Genomic DNA, 26860 nt, shown 5'->3' on the forward strand with positions numbered 1-26860 from the left:
TGATCTTGTGCGTCTCTATCAACTCCTCTTAGTATCAGGCAATGAGAGCGACCCTGTTTAACCTTTTAGCTGAAATACCTTGCCTCTGCAAGTCATGTTGGAGATGTAATTTATGTAGAATGGATCTGTTCCATCTGCCTGTTTAATGTGCATCAGTCTCTCTACCAGCAACAATGGCCTGTGTTTTTTCACAGTTTGGGTGCACAGTTATACATTTTGCAGCATATATCCATGTCATCTTGCAGGGAAGCATTCAAAAACCATGCTTGGATTGTTAGATAATAACCAATATTCGTTGTTAGCTAATATTTTAACAGTATAGTGCCCCACGATCGGCAGTATTTTTGTATACAGTAGAAGACCTAAACTCTGGATGCCATAAATCCGAACCACCCGAGATTCTGGACTTTTTGAAAACTCTCAAACTTTTAAAATTCAGCAGGCTTTTGTGTGCACGCTTGCCTTCGTAAGCACCACAGATGCACAGCGGCAACAAGCGACCACGCTAAATACAGGTAATCTTATCACAAAGAAATTAATTTGCAGACTATCTTTCTTTGCAATGTTAATTTTTAAACATAATTTCAAGCATTGTCTTTTTTTTGGTAGAGAAAAATTTAATGTTTACATTTTTGTCAAGTGTTGACTTTATTTTTCTTTAAAATTGCTCATTTTGATAAATGAATCTTGCTGTATTTGCTAATGAATATAAACAATCAAAATTTACATGTTCATCTCTTCTTTATTCCGCCATAAATTAGAATTTTAAAAGTACTGCCTGAAAATCTGGAAAATCCAGACCGACCCATTCCATGAGCATTCCAGATTTTCGGACTTTGCTTGTATTGCTGATAATTATTAATGGCGGGTGGAGGGGGGGGGGTGGGTAGTCTGATTTCAAGCAAAAGCATTTGTGCCACCAGTATTACGCTCAATCCTGTTTTTGATTTAGACGGATGGAATAGGAATGTGCTTGGCAGAAGTGCAGTCATAGTCCTGAATGAAATCTGATGTTTTTGAGATGTGGTAGTACATTCCAGTATAGCATTGAGCTGACTCAAAGGTATGTCTCTTGGGCTGCAGGCTTGCAGGTGTGCTGTTTTCCTGGAGGGCACTGGTGTTGTAGATACTGTAATAGGGCTCTATTCTAGTGTTAATGGGCGTTGAGGAGCTTTGCGCTTTTTGCTGGGCTTCAACCGAGGCAAAGGCATCCTTGGAATGACTTGGACCACAAGCCTGGTCAACAAGCTTTTTCTGCGGTTTGGGAGAGAGAATATATGCTGAGTTGGTATCATGGTGAGAAGACTTGTTCCTGTTTGCAACCAGGCTGCCATCGCCGACTGCTTTCAACCGTGTTTTCTGCTTGCAGCACAGCAACAGGGTTATGAGGTGCGTACACCAAGCGACCTTCTTGCGGAGGCCGGAGTTGTTACGAGAGTAGATGAACGGGTTGAGGCCTGACCTAAAAAATACCAAGGTTAACCCACAGAGCTCAAACTGGTAAATAATAAAACTGCTTTTGGAAGATAAGGCATCATGTACCAGTGCTATACCGAGTGGTAGACAACACACTACTGACAGTAGTGTCATAACACAAGTCACCACTGCTTTGGAATCCTTAACAGCTGAAAGATTCACTGTTTTTTCCAGTTTTTTATTGGATGAAACAATGTTTTTACTCTGCTCAGGGGCATGCAGATGTATCTGCACGTGGGGAGCTTTGTTAAATTTCTGTTTTCTGTATAAAGAAGGCCCTGATCCTTCAGGAGCGGTAAAACAGTCTGGCTTTTTGGGGTCAACCACAGTCATTACAGGGCACCTGTGCATCTGTGCATTTTTATGCAGCGTTTGTGCAATCATTGCATAAGAAATTGCAACAATGCCCACGCAAAGCGTAAAGTCCACCACATAAGTGTATAAAATGGCTTTGCCATCCTCGTTGATCAGTCCTAGTAATGGAACGCAGATCCTGGAGCTGTGGTACTTAGGCATGGCTGCTAGGGTGGCTAAGGTGAAACTAATGACCCACAAGACGATTGTAAAAAGGAGTCTACAAATAAACGAGGAGGAGTGGTTTGTCTGTTGTCCCAGCACCATACGCAGACGGTGAACAGCTATAACAGCCACCGTTTTCAAAGACATTATAATAAATCCTGCACTTGTGAGGTGGAAGGTGAAGCAGAAAGTATCAGACATACTATCCCCGCTATTAGAAAACATTACAAAGCCAAACATGGGGGCTGTCACGAGGCAGATGAAGAGATCACAAAAAGACAGGTTCAGGATCATGAAATCAAAATGGGTCCGAAATTTCCTGGAAGTTGGATTGAAGAAGGATGAAAAGACAATTAGATTCCCATAGGAGCCCAGGCAGAACACCAGGATAAGCAGAAGGATGCATGTGGCCAGCGTGGCTCTGTGAATGGCTGTTTGCACCTCAGTTTGATTCTTGCCTGGGGAGCAGTTTGCGAGCACAGGGAAAATACATTCCAGACTTGTGTTCATCTTGAAAAGGAGATTTTCTTCTTCAAAAGAGGGCTTGGTATCCATTCATGTAGAGTGCATGTTTAATAATGGCAGTTTTGAGAAGTGTTCTGATTCCTGAATTAAGAAATAAATACATTAATAAAGTCGTTGAGTGCAGAAGCAGGCCCCTTAACCCAATGAGTCCAACCATCAAGCACTTACTTGCAGAAAACCCATTTTATTCTTATAATCTCAACTCCCTTGGCTTCTACCACTTGCATACTGTGGAAAATTTGCAATGGCCAAGTAACCCACCAATCTAAAATTAGACATACAGCATGGTAATAGACCCTTCCATCCCACAAGCCCATGCTGCTCAATTACATCCAGTTGACTTGGGGGTGGGAGGGGGAGGGGGAGGGGGAGGAGGGAAATGGAGCACCCGGAGGAAACCCATGCAGACACAGGGAAAACGTACAATCTCCTTTCAGGGTTGGATTAGAAGCCGGGTTTCTGGTGCTGTAGCAGCATGGTGTGAACTGCTAAGCCAACCATGCGGCCCTGTGCTAACCATTTTGCTCCCAACCACTTTCCTCTGCCACCCTCAGCGTCCCCTCCCTGAACAGATAATGCTTGACCTGCTGATTCCCTCCAACGTTTTTTTTTTGTAAGAGAGTCTACTTATTCCTGATATTTTATGGCACTACCATTACCAAATGCTCTGACATTAACATCCTGGGACTCACTGTTGACCAGATATTCATCTGGACAAGCCACATAAATACATGGCTTACGTCTGAACAGGGGCAGCACCAAATATATTGAGGTAGTTTAACATTTTTCAGCTCAGTGCCTCGCCTGCAGGAAATAGAATTTCAGGGTTGTAGTGTCTGACAATAAATCTGAAATTTGAGCTTATCTTTGGAAAACAAAAACCTCTTATGATATCAAGTTGTTATGACTTGGGAGAAAGCTCAGAATCGATGTGAGCTCTTTGTGAAGCAATCAGGTCTTTCCTGCTATCTTGGATTTTTTTTCCCCTGCACCCCTGTCTTTTTTTTTCTCTCTAATTTTTTCCTTTGAAAACACCAATTGACTCTATTTTCACTGCCCAGGTAGAGTTCAAGAAATATTTTTTATGTTTTTCTCTCACATCATGTTTTGCTCATCAGTTTCAGATTCAAGCTGACGTGGAATGGTTAGCGTAGAGGTTAGCACAAAGCTGCGACACTGCCACCAATTGTAACCAGGGTTTGAATCTGGTGCTGTTTGTAATGAGTTAATATGTTCTCCCTGTGAGTGTCCGGGTGGGATTCGTCCGGGTGCTCCAGTTTCCTCCCACCATTCGAAATGTACGGGGGTAGGGGGTTGGAGGTTAATTGGGTGTAAATTGGGCTGAATGATGTCGTGGGCTGAAATGGCCTGTTACCGTGCTGTGTGTCATTGATGTAATTACACAAATGTTAAAAATTTTACATTTAGAAATAAATATTTCACCCAATATCAATTGGCATTTACAAGAATTTCTACCATCCTTTGGACAAAACTATTTCCAACTGTGGAAGGCTTGTGTAAATTTAAGGAGTATGTCCCTTGAAAATTATCCTGGATATTTTAGACAGCAAAAATAGTTCTAAATCTTTCATATATATTAACCTATCAGATATATAGAATATAGCTTTTCCAGAAGTTGACAAAGCAAGTGAAATGAAAAGATGATTCACTCTGGAATGATGTGGACTGCAAATATTGATTCAAAGATAAAAATGTCTTTTTTTCAGTAATGGCTTTCTCTCTCCCAGATGCACTGGGCTATCCTCGTCCTGCAGTGACAGTCTGATAATACTCTCACACTGTGGTCTGCAAACATCGAACTGGGAGTCCGTTCAAAGCAGCACAGGATGACAACCTGTGCCATTTGAAAACTTTCTTCTTAAAATTTAGACATACAGGCCTCTTCCAATTCACAAGGCTTTTTTTAATTTAAATTAATTTTTTTCAAAAATTTAGACATGGTAACAGGCCATTTCATCCCACAAATCCATGCAGCCCAATTTACACCCAATTAACCTGCACCCCAATACATTTTGAACGGTAGGAGGAAACCGGAGCCCCTGGGGAAAACCCACACAGACACAGGGAGAACTTACAAACTCCTTACAGACATTACTGGATTCGTACCCCAGTTCCAATCGCTGGTGCTGTAAAGACATTGTGTTAACCGCTACACCAACTGCACCATTTATTAATGATTTAGATTATGGAATAAATCGCTTGTGGCCAGCTTTGCAGATGATACAAAGGTAGGTGGAGGAGCAGATAGTGTTGAGGAAACAGGAAGGCTGCAGAACTTAACACTGTGTAGGACAGTGGTTCTTGATGTAATTACACAAAGACTGAAGTTGCCAAGACTGAAGGCTTTTATTTACAAGAGAATGACAGCATCCCTGTGTTGGTCGCTCACACTGACCCGGACTCAAACTGGGGGTAGGCTTGTGGTATGACCGCCTTTATGGGGAAGAAGGGGGGAAGGGGTCACAAGCTGGCCAGTGAGAGCAGGGTCAATGAGGAAAGGTCATGAGATTTACATATGGCATGCAGATGTATACAATAATGGTTTCACCACAGTTCTCAACCTTTTTTCTTCCACTCACATAACCACCTGAAGTAATCCCTTACTAACCACAGAGGTTAGTAATGCCATAGGTGATCTGTGGATAGTAAGGGATTACTTCAAGTGGTATGTAAGTGGAAAGAACCACTAGATTACGAGAAAGGGCAGATCAGTGGCAAATGAAATACAATGTCGGAAAGTATATGGTCATGCACTTCAGTAGAAAAAATAAACGGGCAGACTATTTTCTAAATGAGGAGAAAAGTGAAAATTCCCAGATGCCGTGGGATCTGGAAGGCCTCGTCAGGATAGCCTGTAGGTAAACTTGCTGGTTGAGTCAGTGGTGAAGAAGGCAAATGCATTGTTGGCAGTTATTTCAAGAGGAATAGAATGTAAGAGCAGGAATGTGATGTTGAGGCTTTATAAGGCACTATTGAGGCGTCACATAGTATTGTGAGCAGGTTTGGGCTCCTCATTTAAGAAAGGATGTCCTGATGTTAGAGAGGATTCAGAAGAGGTTCACAAGAATGATTCCAGGAATAAAAGGATCACCGTATGAGGAATGTTTGATGGCTCTTGGCCTGTACTTGTTGGAATTTAAGAGAATGAGCATGGACCTCATTGAAATATTTCAAATGTTGAAAGGCATGGTCAGAGTAGATGCAGGAAGGTTGTTTCCCATGGTTGGAGAGTCCAGAACAAGAGGGAGCAACTTCAGGATTGGAGGTCATCCGCTTAGGTCAGAGATGAGGCAAAATTTCTTTAGCCAGAGGGCAATAAATCTGTGGAATTTGTTGTAGAGACTGTCATTGGAAATTGATGAGCCAGGGCATTAGAGGTTATGGGGAGAAGTCCGGGGAGTAGGGCTGAGTGGGAGAATGGATTAAATGGTAAAACAGACTCGATGGGCTGAATACCCTATTTCTGCTCCTATGTCTTATGGTCTACGGTCTTTTTTAAGCACAGATAACTCCAACAGACTCGTGCAAGTATCAATGCTTCTTTCACTTTTGCTCTCCTATCAGTGCATCCTTGTATTTCTTTTTCCCTTGGATATTCATCCAAATATATTTTAATGGACTGAACCATGTCTATCAGATCAAGTCCTGAAGGTCCCTTACTCTGTATGGAAGATTCATCTGAATTCTCTTTTAGATATATTAGTGCAGTACACAAAAGTGCTGGACAAATTCAGCAGGTCACACAACATCCATAGAATGTTAAAAGACAGTTAATGTTTTGGGCCTGCGCCCTACTTGTTTACTCAATGTACAGTTTATTTTTTGCACTACCCGTTAGTGGTAATTCTGCCGTGCCTGCAGGGAAAGGAAGCTCGGGGCTCTATGGGATGCCATGTATGTACTCTGACGATAAATCTGAAATCTGAATCTTCTTCAGGAGTTCCAAAGTCAGGCAGATGGTAACAAGATCATAGATCTTGTGAGAGAAGCAGGAGTCCAGTGAGAGAGACTCTCAAAGAACTTTGCATGCTAATCCTAGAACTTGTCGTTGACATTTACAGGGATGTTACTAGAAGCAGCTGTATCTATAATCAACCTTTTTGCTGCTTTAATTCAGGGGTGGCCAACCTTTTAATTTTTACATTGAGACATACAACATGGTCACAGGCCATTTTGGCCCACGTGTATGTTCTGGGGGTGTAGGTTAATTGGGCGGCACAGAGGTATTTGCATAATAGTAGCAACATAATTGCCATCATCGGATCTGAAATGTCTTCCTTGCACATTTCCTGCCAGTCTTTCTGTTATGCACTGCAGGTTAATACAGACACATGTATACAACTTGCATGCTGCGTGCCTGAAAGCTTATGTATTTAATTCCAAACATAATGTCAAATGTAACCTGCTCAATGTTGTACTGAACTAGATATCAATAATATTTTGTATTACATTTAGAAGAAAACAAATGATCAATTAGGTCATTTCTCACAGATTTTTCGAAGCAAGGTACTTAAATTGATACTTTAGACGTTTGCATTAAAAAAAATCTTACTAACATAATTATTATTCAGAAATAAATTAAGAACCAGTACATACCACGTTTGCTTTTGATCATAAAGTCACATTTTCCTTCGATGATTGCGAAATCTCCACGAGACGAGAAAATCAGTTGGCATTCAGGCTAGGTACCTGGACTACAGCCTTTCACATTGATGACTAAGGGAATCAGAAATTTTCAGGCTTGACAAGAAGACGGTAATGTTGCATTAAATGGTGACCAGAAACACACCCACATGGAAAACTTGAATGTTAACATAAAGAAAATTATTTAGTTTATTCAGTACTGAACATACATTGATTGCGGTCTCTTTGTATTGCTGCAGTCTGGAGCAATCTCTGGTTTCTAAGGAGTGTTACCATGGAAACTACAAGTACGTACGAATTAGAAATGTATTTTGCTTCCAAGCTGAGCCCGTGATGCATTTATGGGCAGATTGGTACAGACTGATTAACCTGCCCGTTGGTCATACAGTATATTTACTCTTTCAATACAAGTGATCAGATGCAATATTCATTTTTATCTTGAATCCCATCATTTGAAAGATTATTTTAAATAACCTCTGAATCTGCACGTTCTGAGATCCAAATGTATCTCAGTTCTATGTCACCTCAGTTAATAATGGCTAAGACACAAAATGCGAAGGTGTGGAAGACGTACTGTGAAAGAGTCATAAACCCTTCAGAATGAGCTTCAGGACTGGAGAACCAAGCAATTACTGGCTGCTGTGATTTCTTAGAAACATTTCTGAAATACTATAAAACAGCAGGTGAAACATGAAAATCTGCAGACGCTGTGATTGCAGTAAATACGCAAAAATGCTGGAGGAACTCAGCAGGTGTCGCAGTGTCCATAACCAACGTTTCGGGCTTGAACCCTTCAAGGTTAGAGCAAAAAGCAGCCAGGCACCTGAATTAAAAGGCTGGGAGAGGAGCACAGGCCAACAGGCAAAAGGTGATTATTGGACGGGATAGGAAGACAACAGTGGTCTTGATCGGGGAAGGTGGGTGGCTCTGTGAATGAAGAGCTGGAGGAAAGGACACAGAGGAGAAAGGAAAGAGAGAGACAAGCTAGAGGAAAGGAGAAATGGGTATAGGGAAACCTACCTCTCCTCTCTTGTTCTCCTATCCAGGTCCAATTGGTCTGTTGGCCTGTACTCCTCCTTTGGCCTTTTCTTCCCTTCTCCTCCAGCCTTTTTTAATCAGTTGCCTTCCTGCTCATACCTTGATGAAGGGCTCTGGCCCGAAACATTTATCTTTACCTCCTATGGACACTGTGAGATCTGCTGAGTTCCTCTAGCATTTCTGTGGCTTTACAAAAGTATCTTATCGATGATCAATTTGTTAACAATAAGGTTATGATCAAGCAGAATAACTGCAGCTTAAGAAATAGGTTTCGTCAAGTTTATTGTCATCTCTTATTGCACAAGTGCAACCCGACAAATTAAGCACAAAAGGTCTGCAGACCCTGTCATTGAAGTAAAGACTCAAAGCTGGAGACACCAGGTCAAACAGTGTCCTTTATATAGCAAAGATAAAGATACAGAACCAACATTTCATGCTTGAGCCCTTGATATATAAAGGACACTGTTTGACCTGCTGAGTTTCTCCAGCATTGTGTTTTTACAACACGATGACCCATCGTTCTCCAGTCCTCGGTGCAAAAGATGTAGACATAACACGTATAACAAACAATACATATGCAGGACAAGTATATACAAATAAATCAATGAATATAGTTTCGTAAATATGAGAGTCTCAGATTGTGAGTGTGAGCAGTTCCTTTGGTTATTCAGATTCTCACTGCCCGTGAGAAGAAGCTGTTGCTCAGTCTGGTGGTGCTGGCTCTGATCCTCCTGGATCTCTTCCCCGACAAGAGCATCTGAAAGATGCCATGCGCAGGGCGGAAAGGGTCCTTGATGATTTTGCATGGCCTCTTCAGAAAACGATCCCGATAGATCACATCAATGGTTGGGGGGGGGAGACCCAGTGATCCTCTCTGCCACTTTTATAGTCCTGTGGATCGACCTCTGATCCATTTCTCTGCAGCAGCCATACTACACTGTGATGCAGAAGAATTGAGTGAATTACAATGGCTGGCAACCCCATTTTGTTTTGGAAAGGATGCACAGGGTGGGCAAGGAGTACAAGAAACTTTTGGGGAGATAGGGTTTACCTGAACTGTAACCATTATGACAGCACAGTTAGCGTAGCAATTAGCACAATGCTATTATAGCACATACTGCACTTTCTCCCTGTAACTGGGTGGGTTTCTTCTGGAGACTCAAGCTTCCACATTCCAATGACCTACTGGGTTAGTAGGTTAATTGGTCACATGCATGTAATTGGGTGGCATGGGCTATCTCTAAAATAAAAGCTAACTATAACAAGCTTGGGTTATATTTTTGTTTCAAAAGCCATATCACAGCTGTTTTAACAATCTGAAGAATGGAAGAATTGTGGAGTGATTAGATGAAAAGATTAAACCCTGTAAATAAGGAAGCATGGTTAGTGTAGCAGTTAGTGCAATGCTACAATAGAGCCAGCGACCCGGGTTCGAAACCCACACTGTCTGTAAGGAGTTTGTACGTGCTCCCCGTGTCTGCGTGGGTCTCCTCCTGGCTGTCCAGTTTCCTCCCATCCTTCAAAAGGTATGAGAGTTGAGGTTTAATTGGGTGTAATTGGGCAGCATGTACTCATGGGTTGGAAAGGCCTGTTGCCGTGTTGTTTGTCAAAATTAATTGAAAAATGCTGGAGACAAAGTTGTGACACCCCTTATGAAAGAGGAGACTGAAGGGAAGAAGACAAAGAAAGTGACTTTAAAAAAAATTGCAGATTGGGGAATTGTTCATGGCGTCATTCGTTGGAGCTGACTTGTTGGAGTGAAAGGAATATACATTCTGATATTTTCTGTAATAAAATTTCCTTAAAATAATGACTTAACAGCATGGCTAATTAAATCTAGCTCAAGCAGAAGTTGTGAGATAAAAGCAGAAAATGGTGGAAGTCCTCAGTGGACATGCCATATGTAGAGAAGAAAAGTCTAAACAAAAGTATTAACAAAGTACAAACACCAGATGATATTCGTACAAGATGAGTAGAGGAACGTTTAGGGGAGATTTCAGGGATAGGTATTTTTTAACACTGAAAGTGCATTGTCAGGTGTGGTGGTGGAGGTTGGTACAATAAGGACATTTAAAAGACTCTAAGACGGGCACATGGATACAAGAAAAATAGATAGTAATGGGTGTAAAATAGTGAAAAGATTTTGTTTTTGAGTAGATTTTTATCTCTCAGGACATGGTGGGCCAAAGGGCCTGTAATTTGTTGTAATGTTCTATTTCAGGTTTGTTTCCTTCCATTTTAATGAATTGTTTGACCTGAAGCATAACTATAATGCTGTGTGCACAGCTGCAATATCAACCATAGTACTAGGTGGAAGAATGGAATGACATGAATGATCTTTTTTGTTTATAACTTCCATTTATACATTTCAAGTAACACACAATGATAGGGTTCTAACTGGTAATACTGATTGGCTACAGCTTCCATTGAGTCATTACATCAGATTTTTGGATTTAAGTAAAACGTTGAGTGAAAAATCAGATGCAGTCTGGTTGGCTATCATTTAATTAATCAAAGAATAAAAAAATGGATGAAGTGCTATTTTGTAACACAAAACTATTTGACCTGAACAGCTGCAATGGAAAGTAAGTGGTAAAGACAAGGCTGCTGTTCATTGACTTTAGCTCAGCATTTAATGCAGTCATTCCCTAGAGGCTGCTGGAGAAGCTGTCCTCACAGGGACTCAACACACCTCTCTCTAACTGGATTCAGGACTTCCTGATAGAAACACTGTGATGTTTCTTCTATTGTGATAAAGAAACTTGGGTTCTTTTGAATTACTTATATTTTATTATCAACTTATTTTGTGCATCTAAACTGAGGTGGGACATTTCGTCTCTGACACCCTCTAGTGGGCAGGAGGATCACCAACTCGCAATCACCACATCCCCTTTCCTTAAAATGTTAAATCTAGTGACATTACACAATAATACAGTATTAATTTCAATTTAATTTTTTTTCTTTTTCAGTATTTTAATTAACATTGAAATTTCACATGAAAAATACAAAATACATAAGATATATGTTAAAAGATACCTAACACTTAAATTATTATCATTCTATCCAAGGTACCCCACATTTTCAATCAAACAAATTGAGTTGTATTAATATTTTTATTTATTAATTAATATCAATTTAAAGTTAATCACACACATAAACACAAACATCAACAGCACAAAGCTTTTAAGTGTGCAGTTTTTTTTCTTTTAGAGATTCAGTCTGTCAGGTGCTTTGATAATGCGTGTGGATCATCTTAACGCATGTGTTGGCTCCACTACTGTCCAGCACTGGTGGTGTTACCTCTATTGCTATGCAGGCTAGATCTTCTGTATTTGTTTGTTCTTGCAACTTCACTTGCATTTTCAGCAGACAGTTTCAATTCCTCCTCAGCATTTGACCATCCTCTGTTCTGACAGTGTAGGATCTTGGATTTATTTCCTCAAAAACAGTAATCTTTTTGTCCCAGGTGTGGAATCTCTGAGTCTCACTGTGTCGTGTTGTGCCAGTGGTCCTAAGCTTCTTGCTGACTTGTCGTAGCTTGCTTATTGCCTCCTTTGTAGACGTTTTAGTTTCTGTTTGACATCTCTTCTTGTTTGGGCCTACAGAGTAGGGAAATGTGGTACATGGTCTACATCCCATCAGGAGCTCAGCAGGTGACATGAAGCTCGGTAACTCAACAGAGCTAGATAGGATCTGAGCCACTGTCTTGCGCTTTCTTGAGCAGCTGTGTAACTGTGAACTCCTTGGCTTTACCATTTGATTGGGGTTGCAAAGGACTTGAAGTCATATGTCTAAGATTATACTCTACTATAGACGATTTGAGCAACTCCATGTCTTGCAAAGATCAACTTCATGTATCATGTATCAACTTCATACAGGCAGCAGACATGTTGGGAAGCAGTGCCATCTCAGGATAGTATGATAGATAGTCAATAACAGCAGGTAATTCTTTCTATCCAGGTGGAATAGATCAGTCCCAACTTTCTGCCATGGTTCTTCTGGTAAGTCATTTATGGTCATGGGCTCCTTTGGCTGCTTTGTGTGATGTTTCAAACAAGGTCTCACAGCTTGAGACCAAACTGTCACTGTCAGCATTTATCCCTGGCCAATAAATGCCAGTTTTGGCCCTTCTGTTGCATTTTTCCATTCCAAGGTGCCCTTCATGAAGCCTTTTCAACATCTCTTGTGGCAGTGATTGAGGAATGACAATTCTGCTCTGTCTGAGTAGAAGCCCATTGACAACACTCAGCTCTGCTCCAATGTTTGAGTGTTGCTGACATTTACCTCTGAATGAAGATTGCTTCATTCAGATTCTTGATGACCTTCTGTAGAACTATGTCCTTTTTCAGCTGCAATCTGCTTGGTTTTCATGACATATAGGGGAAGAGATCCAGTGATCAGGTACACGTGGAGATTCACATCTGCTTCTGTGGAACTCTTATTGTGTGCTTCACTCTGCATGTTGTCCTGGACAGCGCATCAGCCAGCACAATAAATTCCCCTGGTGTGTGCACCAATTTAAAGTCGTAATGTTGTAAATTCAACATCAGTCTTTGGATTTGTGGCAACATCTCACTGAGGTTTTTCTTGATTAAGGCTATTAATGGCTTGTAGTCTGTCTTTGCCATGAATGTTGGTAGATCATACGCATAGCTGTGGAATTTCTCGAGTCCCTAGACCAGACCTAGATACTCTTTCTCTATCTGGATATATCAACATTTAGATGTGGTCAACGTCCTTGATGTGTGTGCAACTGGCCTCCAATCTTCTCCCGCAGCCCGAAGGAGTGCAGCACCTATTCCATCTTTTGAAGCATTCGTAGATACTTTTGTCTTTCTGGATGGGCCAAAGAACGTCAAAAGCATTCATTCTGTAGTTAGGTCTTCAGTCATCCCAATTCTCCCTCATTGAATTTCACATCATTGTATTTACCCATTCTGTGGGCTCCTCCACTTTCTTTATGACCCCTAGTGATGCCATTCAGTCAAGTTTCTGCTTGAGCTTGTCTTGAGCAGCTGGAAGCTGCCTAGGAGCATGCACTACTGGCTGTGCATCCTCCCTTAACTGTATCTTATAGGTAAATGGTAGAACACTAAACCCCTTGAAGATGTTTGGAAATTGATCCAGTATTTCCTCTACACTGTTCTGTGCATTGGCGCTGTTAATGTGGTATACCCTCTTGACTAGGCCTACGTTTTCACACGCTTTGTCACCAAGCAGTGACCCATGTTTATTTGGGACTACTGCAAACATGAGGTGGTGCTCTTTACCTTTAACTTTCACCTTGTGTCTACATGTGCCTTTTGAGTGCATTGCAGGCCTTGAGCTGAACAGAATTTGGATGGATGTGTGGTTTTATCTTCATTGCCCTGATGATGTGCTCACAGATCAAATTGGCCTTTGCCCGTGTCCAGCTTGAAAGGAATATCTGCTCCATTTTCAATGGTACCGTCCACTTGTTCTGTTCAACTCTTTTCATGCTTGGATGTTCAGTGTCTGTTCGTTTGAAACCTTTCTGCGCTGCCATGTCCACGAAGAATGCATCACTGAGGGTAGTTTCTTCTATAGTGTGCACACTTTCACTTCTATTTTGTTTCCCTTTGGTAAAACATTGCTTTGCATAGTGATTCTGTCCTTTGCACTTGTTGCAGACTTTTCCATAGGTTGAGCATTGTTTTGGTGCATGTTCAATGTCACATTGTTGACAATTGAATGTCTTTCCATATTTTTGTTGTTCCCCTGTCTCGTTCTCTGTTTATGTGCGTGTATAGTCACTGTGGCTACGGCTGTGCTTTTGCCTTCATTGGCCCTTGTACTCTCACTAAACTTTTATGCGTACTGCAGAACTAATTCACTGGCATGGTATATCTTCACAGCTCCATCTCTCGTAGCAACCTCTTTCGCACTTTCTTGTCAGAGATTCCGAACCCAAAATTCCATGTTCTTGCTTTCAATTTCAAGCCCATTAAAAAAGTATCAAAGCTCTCTGCCTGCAAAACATGTACCTCTCGAACGTTTCATTTTTTCTTTGGTGAGCTGTGTCCATCAAAGATCTTGATAACCTTGTCAAACTTTCCCATGTCATTTGCCTCAGCAAAGACAAATGTTGAAAGCCTCTTGTGCTTGAGATCCCACCACGGTAAGTAGTAATGCAATCTTCCATGCATCTGGTTTGCTATTGAGTCCAATGACTTGTAGATATATCATGAATTGTTGATTGAACAAGTGCCATTCATGGTTGACATTCCCAGTCCAATTCACAGTGTCAGGCGGCTTCACACTTCCATGTCTCCTGCTGATACTCACTGATGCCCTACTTCTGGTACCATGCGATGTTTCTTCTATTGTGATAAAAAAACTTGAGTTATTTTGTATTACTTACATATTATTAACTCATGACCTTGTGGGACATCCATTTTGTGTATCTAACCCAAGGTGGGACATTCTGACTCTGACACCCTCTAGTGGTCAATTAGCACAAAGGCTGTCTGGCTCTCTGGGTCAATAGCAGAATGACAAGCACTCTCAAACTGAGCACTGGTGGACCTCTGGGCTGTGTGCTCAGGCCACTCTTGTTCACGCTACTGACCCACGACTGCATTGCCAGATCCAGCTCAAACAGTGTCAGCAAGTTGGCCTGATCAGCAACAACATGAGTCACAGCACAGAGAGAGAAGTGAAATTGTACGAGAAAGACAAAGGAGATGATTGTGCATTTCAGGAGGACCAGGAATGACCACCCTTCACTACATATCAACAACTTTGTAGTGGAAAGAGTGAAGAGTGAAGTTCTTTTGAGTTCACTTAACCAGTGACCTATGGTGGACACTCAACATCTCCTCACTTGTCAGAAAGGTGCAATAGCAACTGCACTTCTGAGAAAACTGAATGGGCAAGGCTACCGGCTTCTACAGGAGCTCTGAGAACATCTTGGCTGGCTGCATCACAGCAGAAAAATGGATCAGAGGTCAATCAACAAGACCATAAGAGTGGTAGAGAGGATAACTGGATATCTCCCCACCGCCCCCATCGATGTGACTACTGAGATCATTGTCTGAAGAGACTGTACAAAATCATTGAGGACAACTTGCATCTTGCACATTGCATCTTTCAGCTGCTCCCATTGGCAAAGAGATACAGGTATACCCTACTTTAGAATACCTACTTTAATTAGCTTTTACAAAGAAACCTGTGTTCGCTATCCGAAATAATTTTGAATGGGTTTTCACTTTTACAAAAACAGCCTTCAATAGTAGTGAATGGGTCTTTGCTTTACATCATTTTGACTTACGAAAGGTTTCATAGAGACGCTCTACTTTCGTAAACTGGAGTATACCTGTATGGAGTATCGGAGCCAGCACCACCAGACTAAGCAACAGCTTCTTCCCTCGGGCAGTGAAAACGCTGAACAACCAGAGAAACTGCTCACGCTGACCACCTGAGATCCTCCTACTCACAAAACAATATTTATTTATTTGTATATGTGAATACTTGTCCTGCATTGTGTTGTTTGTCTGTGTGTGCTTTTTGTCTGGTTGTGTGTCTGCGTGTTTGTCTGTGTGTGCTTTTTGTCTGGTTGTGTGTCTGCGTGTTTTGCACCTAGGACTGGAGAATGCTGTTGCGTCAGGTTATACTCATGCAATCAGATGACAATAAACGACGAAGATGAGAACATAATTTCAGGCATCAATTTAAAACAGGGATGCAGAAAAATGTCTTTAGTCAGAGGATCATGAGTCTATGGAACTTGTTGCCACAGGCGCCTGGAGAAGCAAAGTCGCTGGGTGCATTTAAGACAGAGATTGAACGGTATTGATTAGTCAGGGCATCAAGAGTTGCAGGGACAAAAACGGGAATGGGGCTGAATGGGTGGATGGATTAGAATGGCGGGGCAGACTCGATGGGCCAAAGGGCCTACTTCTGCTCCTATATCTTGTGACTTAAAGTACAAAGTGAAAGTAATTGGACTTTTATGTTGATTTTGTTTGTCAATAAATCGTCTCAATAAATTGACTGTTCAGTGCTAAACAATCACTATTAGGTTGGGGAACGCAGTATTTGGAAAATCAAATTGCCTTACAAGTCTATTCAGAAATAAGCTTGTTATTTCTGGCTGCCCAAATGCAAGAAATCATAGCGAAACAAGGTTTTGGAGAGTACAATTCTAACAGGGGAGACCGACACTAACAGCTGACCACCATATCAAATTCAGATAATCCTGCATTTTATTAAGGCTATCAACTTTGAGCAAAAATCTATGTGCAATAAAATTAGGAGGATGACATTTTCTAAACCACAATACATGGGAAATTTTGTTGGGAAAAAAAGAAAAATGCATTATCAGGAGATTTCAAAAATGTTAGGCATGAATGTATGTGTAACATTCCCTTGTGATTTATTTTACCTGAATTGATAACATTTAAGTTGGTGAACTAATCTGTTTGTTGATTTTAATGCATCATCTTAAACTGGAACAAATTAAATATATTGTCGTGATCCAGAATTGTGCTGACATGTGAGAATGTAAAACAGTACTGGCCTAACAATATGGTATAGATTCTTCATCATGTGTTTCACCCTCATTATCATTCTCCCCTTTGCTTATGTGTTTCCTTCAGCTCCCTCTGACTGACAAAAGGATTTTGTTCCCATTCGGATCCTGTAGACGCAACAGACAGAAGCAGTGGCTCTACTATCAAATTGCAGCATATTCACTCGTATGCGTCAGCTTCAGAGATGAGCTCCTCCAGCACAGGACTGAAATCCGTGGATTACGAGATCTTTGGAGATGTTCAGGGTTGGTGCGACGCAGGACAAGCCTTCTTTCCTGCTTTTTAATTTTATTTCATTTCCTTTCTCTGTCTGGACTCAGGGCAACTACTGAAAATAGCACAGCAAAACTTGCCTTGATCTGCACAAAAGGCAACTGCCTATAGAAGAAGCAAAGGCGAAAGAGATTTGAGAAATGTATGTGTATTCCAAGTCTTTTTGACGAGAGTGCCTGACAACATTTAAATTCAATAATTCATAACTTACTCATCTTGATATATTGATGAACATTCAATAGCTTCTTGCATTTTTACAATTACTCAGTTATGCTGTGCTATAATATTTCTGTCAAGACCCTTTCGCAGAGTTACCTTTGCCATAGATTATATTGCATTGCAGATAATTTTCTGTTGAAAATGCAAACTGTTATGAATGATCCTGAAGTAGCCTTAACGATATGATGTTAAGTGCACCTGTAGGCCACAAAACACAGTATAAAAAAAAAGTCTCATGTTTGACTTATTATCTGTGCTGAATTGTCTGATCTGAACTGGGGAAGTACTAAAGTTGGCCAAGGTGGGCACAGACAGGAGGGGGAATAATATCTGCCTCTGCTGGTAGCTATCTAGTAACCCTGGTGTAAGCAGCACAGCAAAGCCGGGAGAGAAAGAAATACTCTGGTCCAGTTCAAGTTTATTTATCATCCGATTGATCAAGTATAAACTGACAAAATATTTTCCATTCCTCGGTGCAAAAACATGCAAACACACAACCACACACAACACACATAAAGACAACATTTACAGGACAAACGTATAGATGTAAAATGGATTAGAGTGAGCAGCTCATTGAGTCGTTCAGCATTCTCACTGCTTGTTGTAAGAAGCTGCTTCTCTTTCCCAATGGGAAAGATGCTGCGTGCAGGGTGGAAAGGGTACTCGATGATTTTGTGCACCCTCTTCAGAATACGATTCCGGTAAATCACGTCGAAGGAGGGGGAGGAAGACCCCAGGGATCTGCTCTGTCACTCTTATGGTTCTGTGGATTGACTGCCGATGCAATTCTCTTCAGCGATGGTACCACGCTACGATGCAGCCAGCCAGGATGCTCTCGATAGATGGTGGCTGGTAGCCTTGACCGCTTTAGTTTTCTCAGAAAGTGCAGTTGCTGTTGCGCCTTCCTGATAAGTGAGGATATTTTGTGTGTCCACAATAGATGACTTGCTAAATGGACTTCGAGGAACTTGGTCCTCTCTGGTCTTTCCACTACAGAGTTGTTGATGTGTAGTGAAGGGTGGTGGTTCTTGGACCTCCTGAACTCCACGAACATCTCCTTCGTCTTGTCCATGTTGGGACTCCTGTTGTTATTCTCGCACCATTCCACGAGATTTTCCATCTCTTCTCTGTCATTGTTCCAGAGATGCTGGAAATAGCTCAATGAACTTGAGTGCAACAACTTTGTGGATTCTTTTCATGTCCAGAATGTCCATCTTACTTGATAGGGTTGGAACTCTCTTTGACCCAGACCAAGTTGAGTTGGAAGAACCTGACCAAAGCAGGCCACAAATTGTCTCAGAAATTCATATGAGATCTTTTTGTGGATTTCTCAGGAGGTGTTTTAGGCTGGATGGCCTTTAAAAAGGCTTATAGGGCTTTCACAAGATGTTGCCTTTCTTGTTATTTTCTTCACAAAAAAGGCCTGTGAATGTGTTACCTCAAATTTGCACATATCCCTCCCATTACTCTCCCTTCAAATCTCAAATTGACTTCCTCATCAGAAGACCACAGTCAGTACAAATCTGAAACAATGTCTTCTCCTCACTGACAATTAACAAGGATGCGTACTTAGCCCACTGCTCTACTAGCTATCCACCCATGACTGTCTGGCCAGGCACAATACAAATGCCATCTACAAACTTGCCAATGACACCATGGTTGTCGGCAGAATCACAGATTGCAATGAGGAAGCGTGCAGGAGGTAGATCAGCTAGTTGAGTGGTACCACAACAACAAGCTTACACTCAGCGCCAGCAACAAACCAAGGAGCTGATTGTGGACCAAGAAGGGAAAATCAGGAGAACACAAACCAGTTCTCATTGTGCGGTCAGCAGTGGAAAGGGTTAAGAACTTCAAGTTCCTGGGTGTCAGCATCTCTGAAGATCCGTCCTGGGGCCTCCCATGTCAATGCAGTCACGAAGAAGGCTCACCAGTGGCTGTACTTAATGAGGAATTTGAGGAAATTTAGAATATCACCAAAGACTCTTGCAAATTTCTACAGGTGTACCATGGAGAGCATTCTGTGGTTGCATCACTAACTGGTATGGAGGTACCAGGACAAGAAATAACTACAGAGAGTTATAAATTCAGCCAGTGCCATCATCGGCATCAGTCTTCACTCCATTAAGGACATCTACAAGAGACAGAGTCTTTAGAAAGCAGCCTCTGTCCTCAAGGACCTTCACCACCCTGGCCATACCCTCTTCTCACTGCTACCATCAGGAAGGAGATACAGGAGCCTGAAGATGTATACCCAGTGACACAAAAACAGCTTTTACCCCTCTGCCATCAGATTTCTGAATGGACAATGAACTTTCTCTTATTTTTGCATTAATTTATTTATTTTTGTTTCATTTTATAACAATATTTGTACTGTAATGCTGACACAAAACAACAAATTTCATGACATGCTCTTGACAATAAATTCTGATTCCCTAGCCTAGTCATTCTTAATGGGGTCTGCAGCACATTTAAGAGATGGGGCCAAGGATTGAAATCATAAAATATTTCTTAATGGTTTTTTTTTATATTTAGTTGGTGGGAGAGAAGTACAAAACCAGAAACCCTAGCAAATTTCTACGAGGTGTTGTGGAAAGTGTGCTGACCGGCTGCATCACGGTGGGTATTGGGACACCAATACCCCTGAGTGTAAAGCCCTCCAAAAGATAGTGGAAACACCCCAGGACATCACAAGTAAAGTCCTCCCCACCGTTGAGAACTAACCTTTGAAGGGCAGCAGCAATCATCAAAGACCCCCACCACCTAGCACAGTCTGCCTGGGTAGCAAAATAATCCATGGGTAAAACTTGTCAGTCAACATTTGGGTCAGGATCCTTTCTCAAGACTATCTTTGTGTTCTATATTATTCTACTCCACTGCAAATTCTCAGGGTTTGGAGCCGTTTTCTTCCTCTCTCCAAAGGGAGTTGTCTGAAGCTTTCTCACACACCTCGCCTACTGTACTTTCCACTGCGCCCCCCCACCCCCAGCTCTTTCGACCACCAAAGATGACCACAGCCTTGTTTTGTTCCTCTCAACCTGTCTCTGCCACCATGTTGTTCCATGTAATTTACAGCTCCACTTCTAGGCCCCAACCAGGATCTCAAGCATGTTAATTCTATCATTTGCTAGCAAAGGCTTGTTTTCTTCTTGAAAAGCTGAATGGTTGGCATAGCGATTATTACAATGCTATTACAGCACCAACAACCTGGGTTCAAATCTGTCATAATCTGTGAGGAGTTTGTGTGTTCTCCCTGTGTGGGTTTCCTTTGGACGTTCCAGTTTCTTCCCACCTTTCAAAATGCATGGGGGTTAGGTTAATTGGGATATTTGGGCGGCACGGGCTCATGGGCTAGAAAGACCTGTTCCCATGCTGAATGTTTAAATAAAAATTATTATAGGTTATAATTTGTCTCAGGAAAAATGGAGTACAACAGCATAAGTTGGAAATCTGTCACTTGATATTTTAGGTCTTTGAGTGTGTTTGCTTCTGGCAGCAACAATTTTACACTTGTGTACCAATTCAGGACTGTGTTGTGTTTTTAATTCAATGTGTATTTCCGTCCTCTTGGTGGTGCTCCAAGCCACATATCGGAAAAGCATGCGCTGCCTATGGTAACCTGCATAAGGCACAAGATGTTCACGTTCAAGCAAGTTTATTGTCATTGTACAAGTACAGCCCGACGAAACAACGTTCTCCGCTCCTTGGTACAAAGCACATAGACACACAACCAGACATGACACACAAACAATACATATGCAGGACAAGTATTTTATCAGTACAAACAAATAAATATTGCTTTGTACATACAAGAGTCTCAGATGATTAGTGTGAGCAGTTCCTTTGGTCGTTCAAGATTTTTTTTTATTGTCATGTAATTAAACAGAAAATGTAAAACAGTATTTCACAAAATGTCCTTTAGTCTACTGTAAGGCAGACAAAGATTTGCCATCAGCAGAAATTGCCCCAAGGTGCCTTAATAATTGGTGCAGGGGTTTAACTTCAGATCTGCAGTACAAGACAGCAGGTTTATTTGTGTGAACTGGGAGCAGGCAATGCTTCATGCTACTGATTAGAATTAATTGTCAAAATGTTTCACAATTTTATCACCCTAACAAATTAAGATTAAAGCTTCCTCCATTAAATGGGATCTGATGAGAACTCCTTTCATTATTGGTGATAACATGTTGTCATGTCTACAGATACCATGATTTTACCGGATTGGTTGATCCCTTTGGATTTATAACAAGAACATTGATGATTTGTACCAGTTGGTGATTGGGGAAAAAAAGCTTTTGTTATGTAACCCAGTGGTTTTCAAACTTTTTCTTTCCACTCACAGACCACCTTAAGTAATCCCTTACTAATGGCACAGGATCTATGGCATCGGGATTACTTAAGGTGGTCTGTGAGTGAGGAAAAAAGGTTGAGAACCACTGGTCCAGATCCAATATTTTGCTTGAGAAAAATTGTCTTTGGCCCATTTCCTTTGGAGTTATGAAACCGTGCTTTCAAACTTTTTTCTTTCTACTCTCACTTTCTACTCAAGTAATCCCTTAAGGTGATATGTGAGTGGGGGGAAAAAAGTTGGTAAACTACTAATCAAAGTGTCCATATTTTTAATATAGAAACACAAAAAGCTCTAGATGTTATACTAGAATCTGAAGCACCACCCAGTCTGCTGGAGGAACTCAGCGGGTCAAGTTCCAACAATGAGAGAAGAGAAGAATTGTCAACATTGCAGGCTGGAAGCCTTCATCAAGACCAATGACTTCTGGAATCTTGACAACTTTTCCCCCACTGAATTTATTTAACTCTCTGAGTTCCTCCTGGTGGTTTGTGTGTTAGTTCATTTTCACAAAGGAGATGAGATCAACATGAAATGTTTGTCCATTGACACTGTCACAGACTTGGTTCCCAAACCAGTCCACTTCTCAGTCAATTGTCTGAGACTGGACCAGAGTTGCTCAAAATCATGATTCTGTATTGCATGGACGAATATCTGTTCCACTACCAAGATTGCCTAATTTTAGTTGCAAGACGTTGTCTACTTCCATTGAACCATGGAATATTAGAGCACAGAAACATGCCTTTCGGCTCTTCTAGTCTGTGCTGAACTATTTGTCTGCCTGTCTCACTGACCTGCACCCAGTCCATAGGCCTCCCATCCATGTACCTGTCAAAATTCTTCTTAAATATTAGAATTGAGCCCACATACACCACTTCAGCTGGCAGCTTCTTCTACACTCCCAAAACTCTCTGTGTGAAGAAGTTCACCCAAATGTTCCCCTAAATTCTTCCCCTTTCAGCCTTAACCCATGTCCTCTGGTTTGTATCTTACCTACCATCTGTGAAAATAGCCTATCTACATTTACCCTGTCCATCTCCCTCATGATTTTAAATACTTCTATCAAATCTTCCCTCATTCTTCTACCAACCCCCAGAAAAAATTGTTCTAATCTGTTTAACTTTCCCTGTAACTCACTGAAATCTGTAAGTCCAGTAAGTCTTCTCTGCACTTTTTCAATCTTACTGATATCTTTCCTGTAGTTAGGTGACCAAAATGACACACAACTTGGCCTCACCAATGTCTTATGCAAACTTTACCATAGCATTCCAACTCCTGTACTTAAGACTTAGATTTATAAAGGCCAATATGCCAAAAGCTCTCTTTATGACCCTAATCTATCTGAAATGCCACTTTCAGGGAACTATGTATCCCTATTCCCAGATCCCTCTGTTCTATCACACTCCTCAGTGGTCAGGTTGTCTTCAACCTGACAGATGATCTGCAGGGGCTACAGAATGAGATCCACACTGCTGCCTCCAAGCCTGAGTTGAGGATCAACCCTACGGAGCAGCAGTCAGATTTTCCCACTTCACCATGCTGTTGGCTCTCATCTCAAAATTAGCTGCTTCCCAGTACTATGCAAGCTTGACAACGAAAACTGCTGGGCCTCCAGCGAGCTTCGTTGGACAGCAGTGTGATCATATGCTGTGTATTCAATTAGGAACATTACATTTTTTCATTACGTGCATGAATTTATCAGAATCAGAATTTATTCTCATGAACATGTCACAAAATTCATTGTTTTGCGCCAGCATGACTAGTGAAAAATTGCTATAAAGTACATATTTTAAAATTAATAAATTAGTGCAAAAGAAAAGAAAGTGAGGCAGTGTCTGTGGTTCATTGTCCATTCAGAAATCTGATGGTGGAGGGGAAGAAACTGTTTTTGTACTGTTGGGTGTTGGTCTTCATCCCTTTTTCCTGCAGGCGTGGAAGAATTAACACTAAAGGGTAGTGCAAAGAATAAACTGTACATAGCATTAAACAAACAAAGAACTGTCAACAAACTGACTGCAATACAGAGAGAACAAAAAAAATAATTGAAGTGCCCAAAAGTCCTTAAATGAGTTTCTGATTGAGTTTGTCGTTGATGAGTCTGATGGTGGAGGGGTAGCAGCTGCTACTGAACCTGGTGGGGCGAGTCTTGTGGCACCTAGACCTCTTTCCTGATGGCAGCAGTGAGAACAGAGCGTGCGCTGGGTGGTGTGGGTCCTTGATGATTGCTGCTGCTCTCCAAAGACAGCATTCCCTGGAGATGTAGGGAGTGTTTTGCCTCAGGGGTATTTGTGTTTCCATACCAGCCCATGATGCAGCCAAGTGAGCACACTTTCTACCACATTTCTGCAGAAATTTGCCAGGGTTTCTGATGTCATGCCTGGCTGGTAATAGTGAAAGCAGAATGCTGGAGAAACTTAGCAGATTAAACAGTGTACTTGATATAGAAAAGATAAAGATACATAACCAATGTTTTTAGCTCAGTATAAAAGCTACTTTTGTGAGACAATGCCTCTTGTGGATGTCCTGAATGGAGTGATAGTTGGTGTCCACGATGACACTGGCTGAGTTCACAGCTCTCTACTATCAATTAATAGATGTTCTTTGGCAAAATCTTTTTTTCTTCCCAAAAATATACTTTATTCTCAATAAATTATTTACATTACAAGAAAACCATTGATGACTTTTTACTTTTTTAGTGCCAATCATATTGACATATTCTTCTCTCCATTCTCCATTTCCGCTACAGTGGCATCTTGTGGTGTCTCCTTGCTCTGTTGGCTGAGGGGCTTTCCCTCAGTGTCAGCCCCTCAGTTCCCGGTAAAGGGAGGACTCTAAACTCTAGATCCTTCCCCACAGTGCCCTCATTTGGCTACGCCAAGCCTCAGTGCGTCCTTCAGCCCATGCTCTTGCAGTCTTGAATGTGCTGGTTGGCAACATTCCCAGACTGACATCTCAGTAAGATGAAAGGCCAACAGGTTTCAGGCTAACCAAAGTGCATCTTTCACAGAGTTGATGGTCTTCAGTTCTGGATGTTGGACACAAAGAGTGTGTCCCTGGGAGCAGTCCGCAGATGATAGCATCCTCTGTCCCGCTGCTGTTGGGGATAAACCATGACAATGCCCCCCTGCTTCATTCAGTAAAAAAAATGGGTGACTGCCTCCACTCCACTGCAGTTGTCCTGAGGATAACAGGGTGGAGGGTGATGTTCTGGTTGTATAAGAAGCATCTGACTGGGAGGGCTCTCGCTTGTGATGAAAGTAATTGTACCAAAGACACCAGAATATTTTTGAGATAAAAATATCTCTGGAATTATGTCTATTTTTAACTAATGATGCAGATAAGAATGGGAATTGCTCACCAGTCTATATGAATTGGGCACAGAAGAGTTCTAGAAACTCCAGGGACCAGAGGTAGTGCATTAACTTTGTGCTTTAAAGGGCCAGTGCAGCTCCAGATCCACGTAGAATATTTATTTGTAGCTTTCCACTTGCTTTCAAAGTGCAAGTCTTGGGTAACAGACCCAAGAAAAATATTCAGTTTGTGTCTGCAGGGATCACTCCCTCCATGACTCCCTCATCCACTCATCCCTCCCTATTAATCATCCCCTTGGTACCTAACTTTGTGACCTCAGGAGGTGCCACACTTGTGCCCACAACACCTCCCTCACTGCCATTCAGGGCACCAAACTGTCCTCAGTGAAATGGTGCAGATCGTAAAAGAGACTGGATGCAGACTGGGAGATGGTTTCACTGAGCACCTTCTATCTGTCCACAGCAAGTGCAGGGATCTCCCGATGGCCAACCCTTTCAATTCCGTGTCCCACTCCCCCACCAACATATCTGTACAAAGCCTCATGCACTGCCAACCCAGGACTACTCTCTCTCTCTCTCTCTCTCTCTCTCTCTCTCTCTCTCTCTCTCTCTCTCTCTCTCTCTCTCTCTCTCTCTCTCTCTCTCTCTCTCTCTCTCCAGCTAACCACCCCTTCCCTCTCCATTCAGACCCCTCCCCGTAACACTTTTACCTCTTGCCTGCAGTTCTCTGCCCCTCCCCCACCATTTTATTCAGGCACCTGCCTGCTTTTTGCTCATACCTTGATGAAAGACTCAGGCCCGAAACATTTGTGCCACATGGACTTATTGAGTTTCTCCAGCATTTTTTATGTAAACTTCAATCACCGTGTCTGCAAATCTTTTAAAAATCTTGACATACAGCACGGTAACAGCCCATTTCAGCCCACGAGTCCAAGCTGCTTAATTTTACCTCCAATTAACCTACACTCCCAGTACCATTTTGAATAGTGGGAGGAAACTGGACACTCTGGAGAAAACCCAAGCAGACACAGGGAGATGGTACAAACTCCTTACAAACAGATTCAAACCCCAATCTAGTCCCAATCACCAGCTCTGTAAAGGCGTGCTAGCTGCTATGCCAGCCGATTTACTTGTTTAAAAATATTGCAGCTGAACTGTTTGTTGGAAACCCTAAAATTATTATTTTTGTTCCTTTCCACTTCTAGGTGTCTTTTTCCGAAAGGTAAGATTGCTGACTCCCAATGGATCCATTTCTCACCACAGCTAGTTATGTCACTCAGGCTGTCAAATGTGAGTATGTACTTATTGAACAGGAAGGAAGCTGTGAGAGTTAATACTTATTTTTTTGAGAGGAATTCTTTTGACTTTCCAAGTTCATTTTATGAGCAGATTAGCCTGCTCAGCTCTTAAAAATAATAGTTAAAACTCAATCCTCTTCACAAGTCGTAATCACAGAAAGAATACGCTTTCGTCAGTCAGGGGGTTGATTACAGGAACAGGGATGTTACGTTACAACATGTTGGTAAGACTGCACTTCGAGCATTGTGTGCCGTTCTGATCACCTAACGACGGGAAAGATACTAAGTTGGAAAGTGTGTGGAAAAAAATTCACGAGAATGCGAGCAGAATTGGTAGACTTGAATAATAATTAGAGGCGAGGAGGTTATGGGGGGATGGGATCTCAAAGATACTTATAAAATCATAAGGGACATAGATAAGGTAAACTGAATCTTGTAGTTAAAAAGCACTGAAACATTGGAGGAACTCAGCAGGTCTCACTGTGTTCATAAGACCTAGGAAAAGAAATAGATTGTTCAGCCCATTGACTCTACCCCACCATTTAATCATGATCTGATGCATTTTTCCACTCAGCCCCACTGCCCGGCCTTCTCCCCATAACCTGAGATGCCCTGACTAATCAGGAACCTAACAAT

At 41.7% G+C, this 26860-nt stretch overlaps 2 protein-coding genes across 2 annotated transcripts in view; one reads left to right on the plus strand and one right to left on the minus strand.

Annotated features, from left to right (window-relative positions):
* Positions 1-948: 948 nt before the first annotated feature.
* LOC138741772 (probable G-protein coupled receptor 75) lies at positions 949-2505 on the minus strand. Its single transcript, XM_069896060.1, has one exon. The coding sequence runs from the start codon at positions 2503-2505 to the stop codon at positions 949-951; it is 1557 nt and encodes a 518-aa protein (XP_069752161.1).
* Positions 2506-16915: 14410 nt separating this feature from the next.
* LOC138741773 (acylphosphatase-2-like) overlaps positions 16916-26860 on the plus strand; it is a 40647-nt gene continuing 30702 nt past the window's right edge. The window contains exons 1-2 of the mRNA XM_069896061.1: positions 16916-17020; positions 26132-26148. Coding sequence (XP_069752162.1) covers positions 16960-17020; positions 26132-26148 — 78 coding nt within the window. The 5' untranslated portion in view covers positions 16916-16959. The remainder of the gene's footprint in view (positions 17021-26131; positions 26149-26860) is intronic.

Source organism: Narcine bancroftii, chromosome 8, assembly GCF_036971445.1.
Source record: "Narcine bancroftii isolate sNarBan1 chromosome 8, sNarBan1.hap1, whole genome shotgun sequence".
NCBI classification, from domain to species: domain Eukaryota; kingdom Metazoa; phylum Chordata; class Chondrichthyes; order Torpediniformes; family Narcinidae; genus Narcine; species Narcine bancroftii.

Excerpts from the sequence above, each read along its gene's own strand:
- LOC138741772 (XM_069896060.1), bottom strand. The coding sequence starts at position 2,505 with ATGAACACAAGTCTGGAATGTATTTTCCCTGTGCTCGCAAACTGCTCC.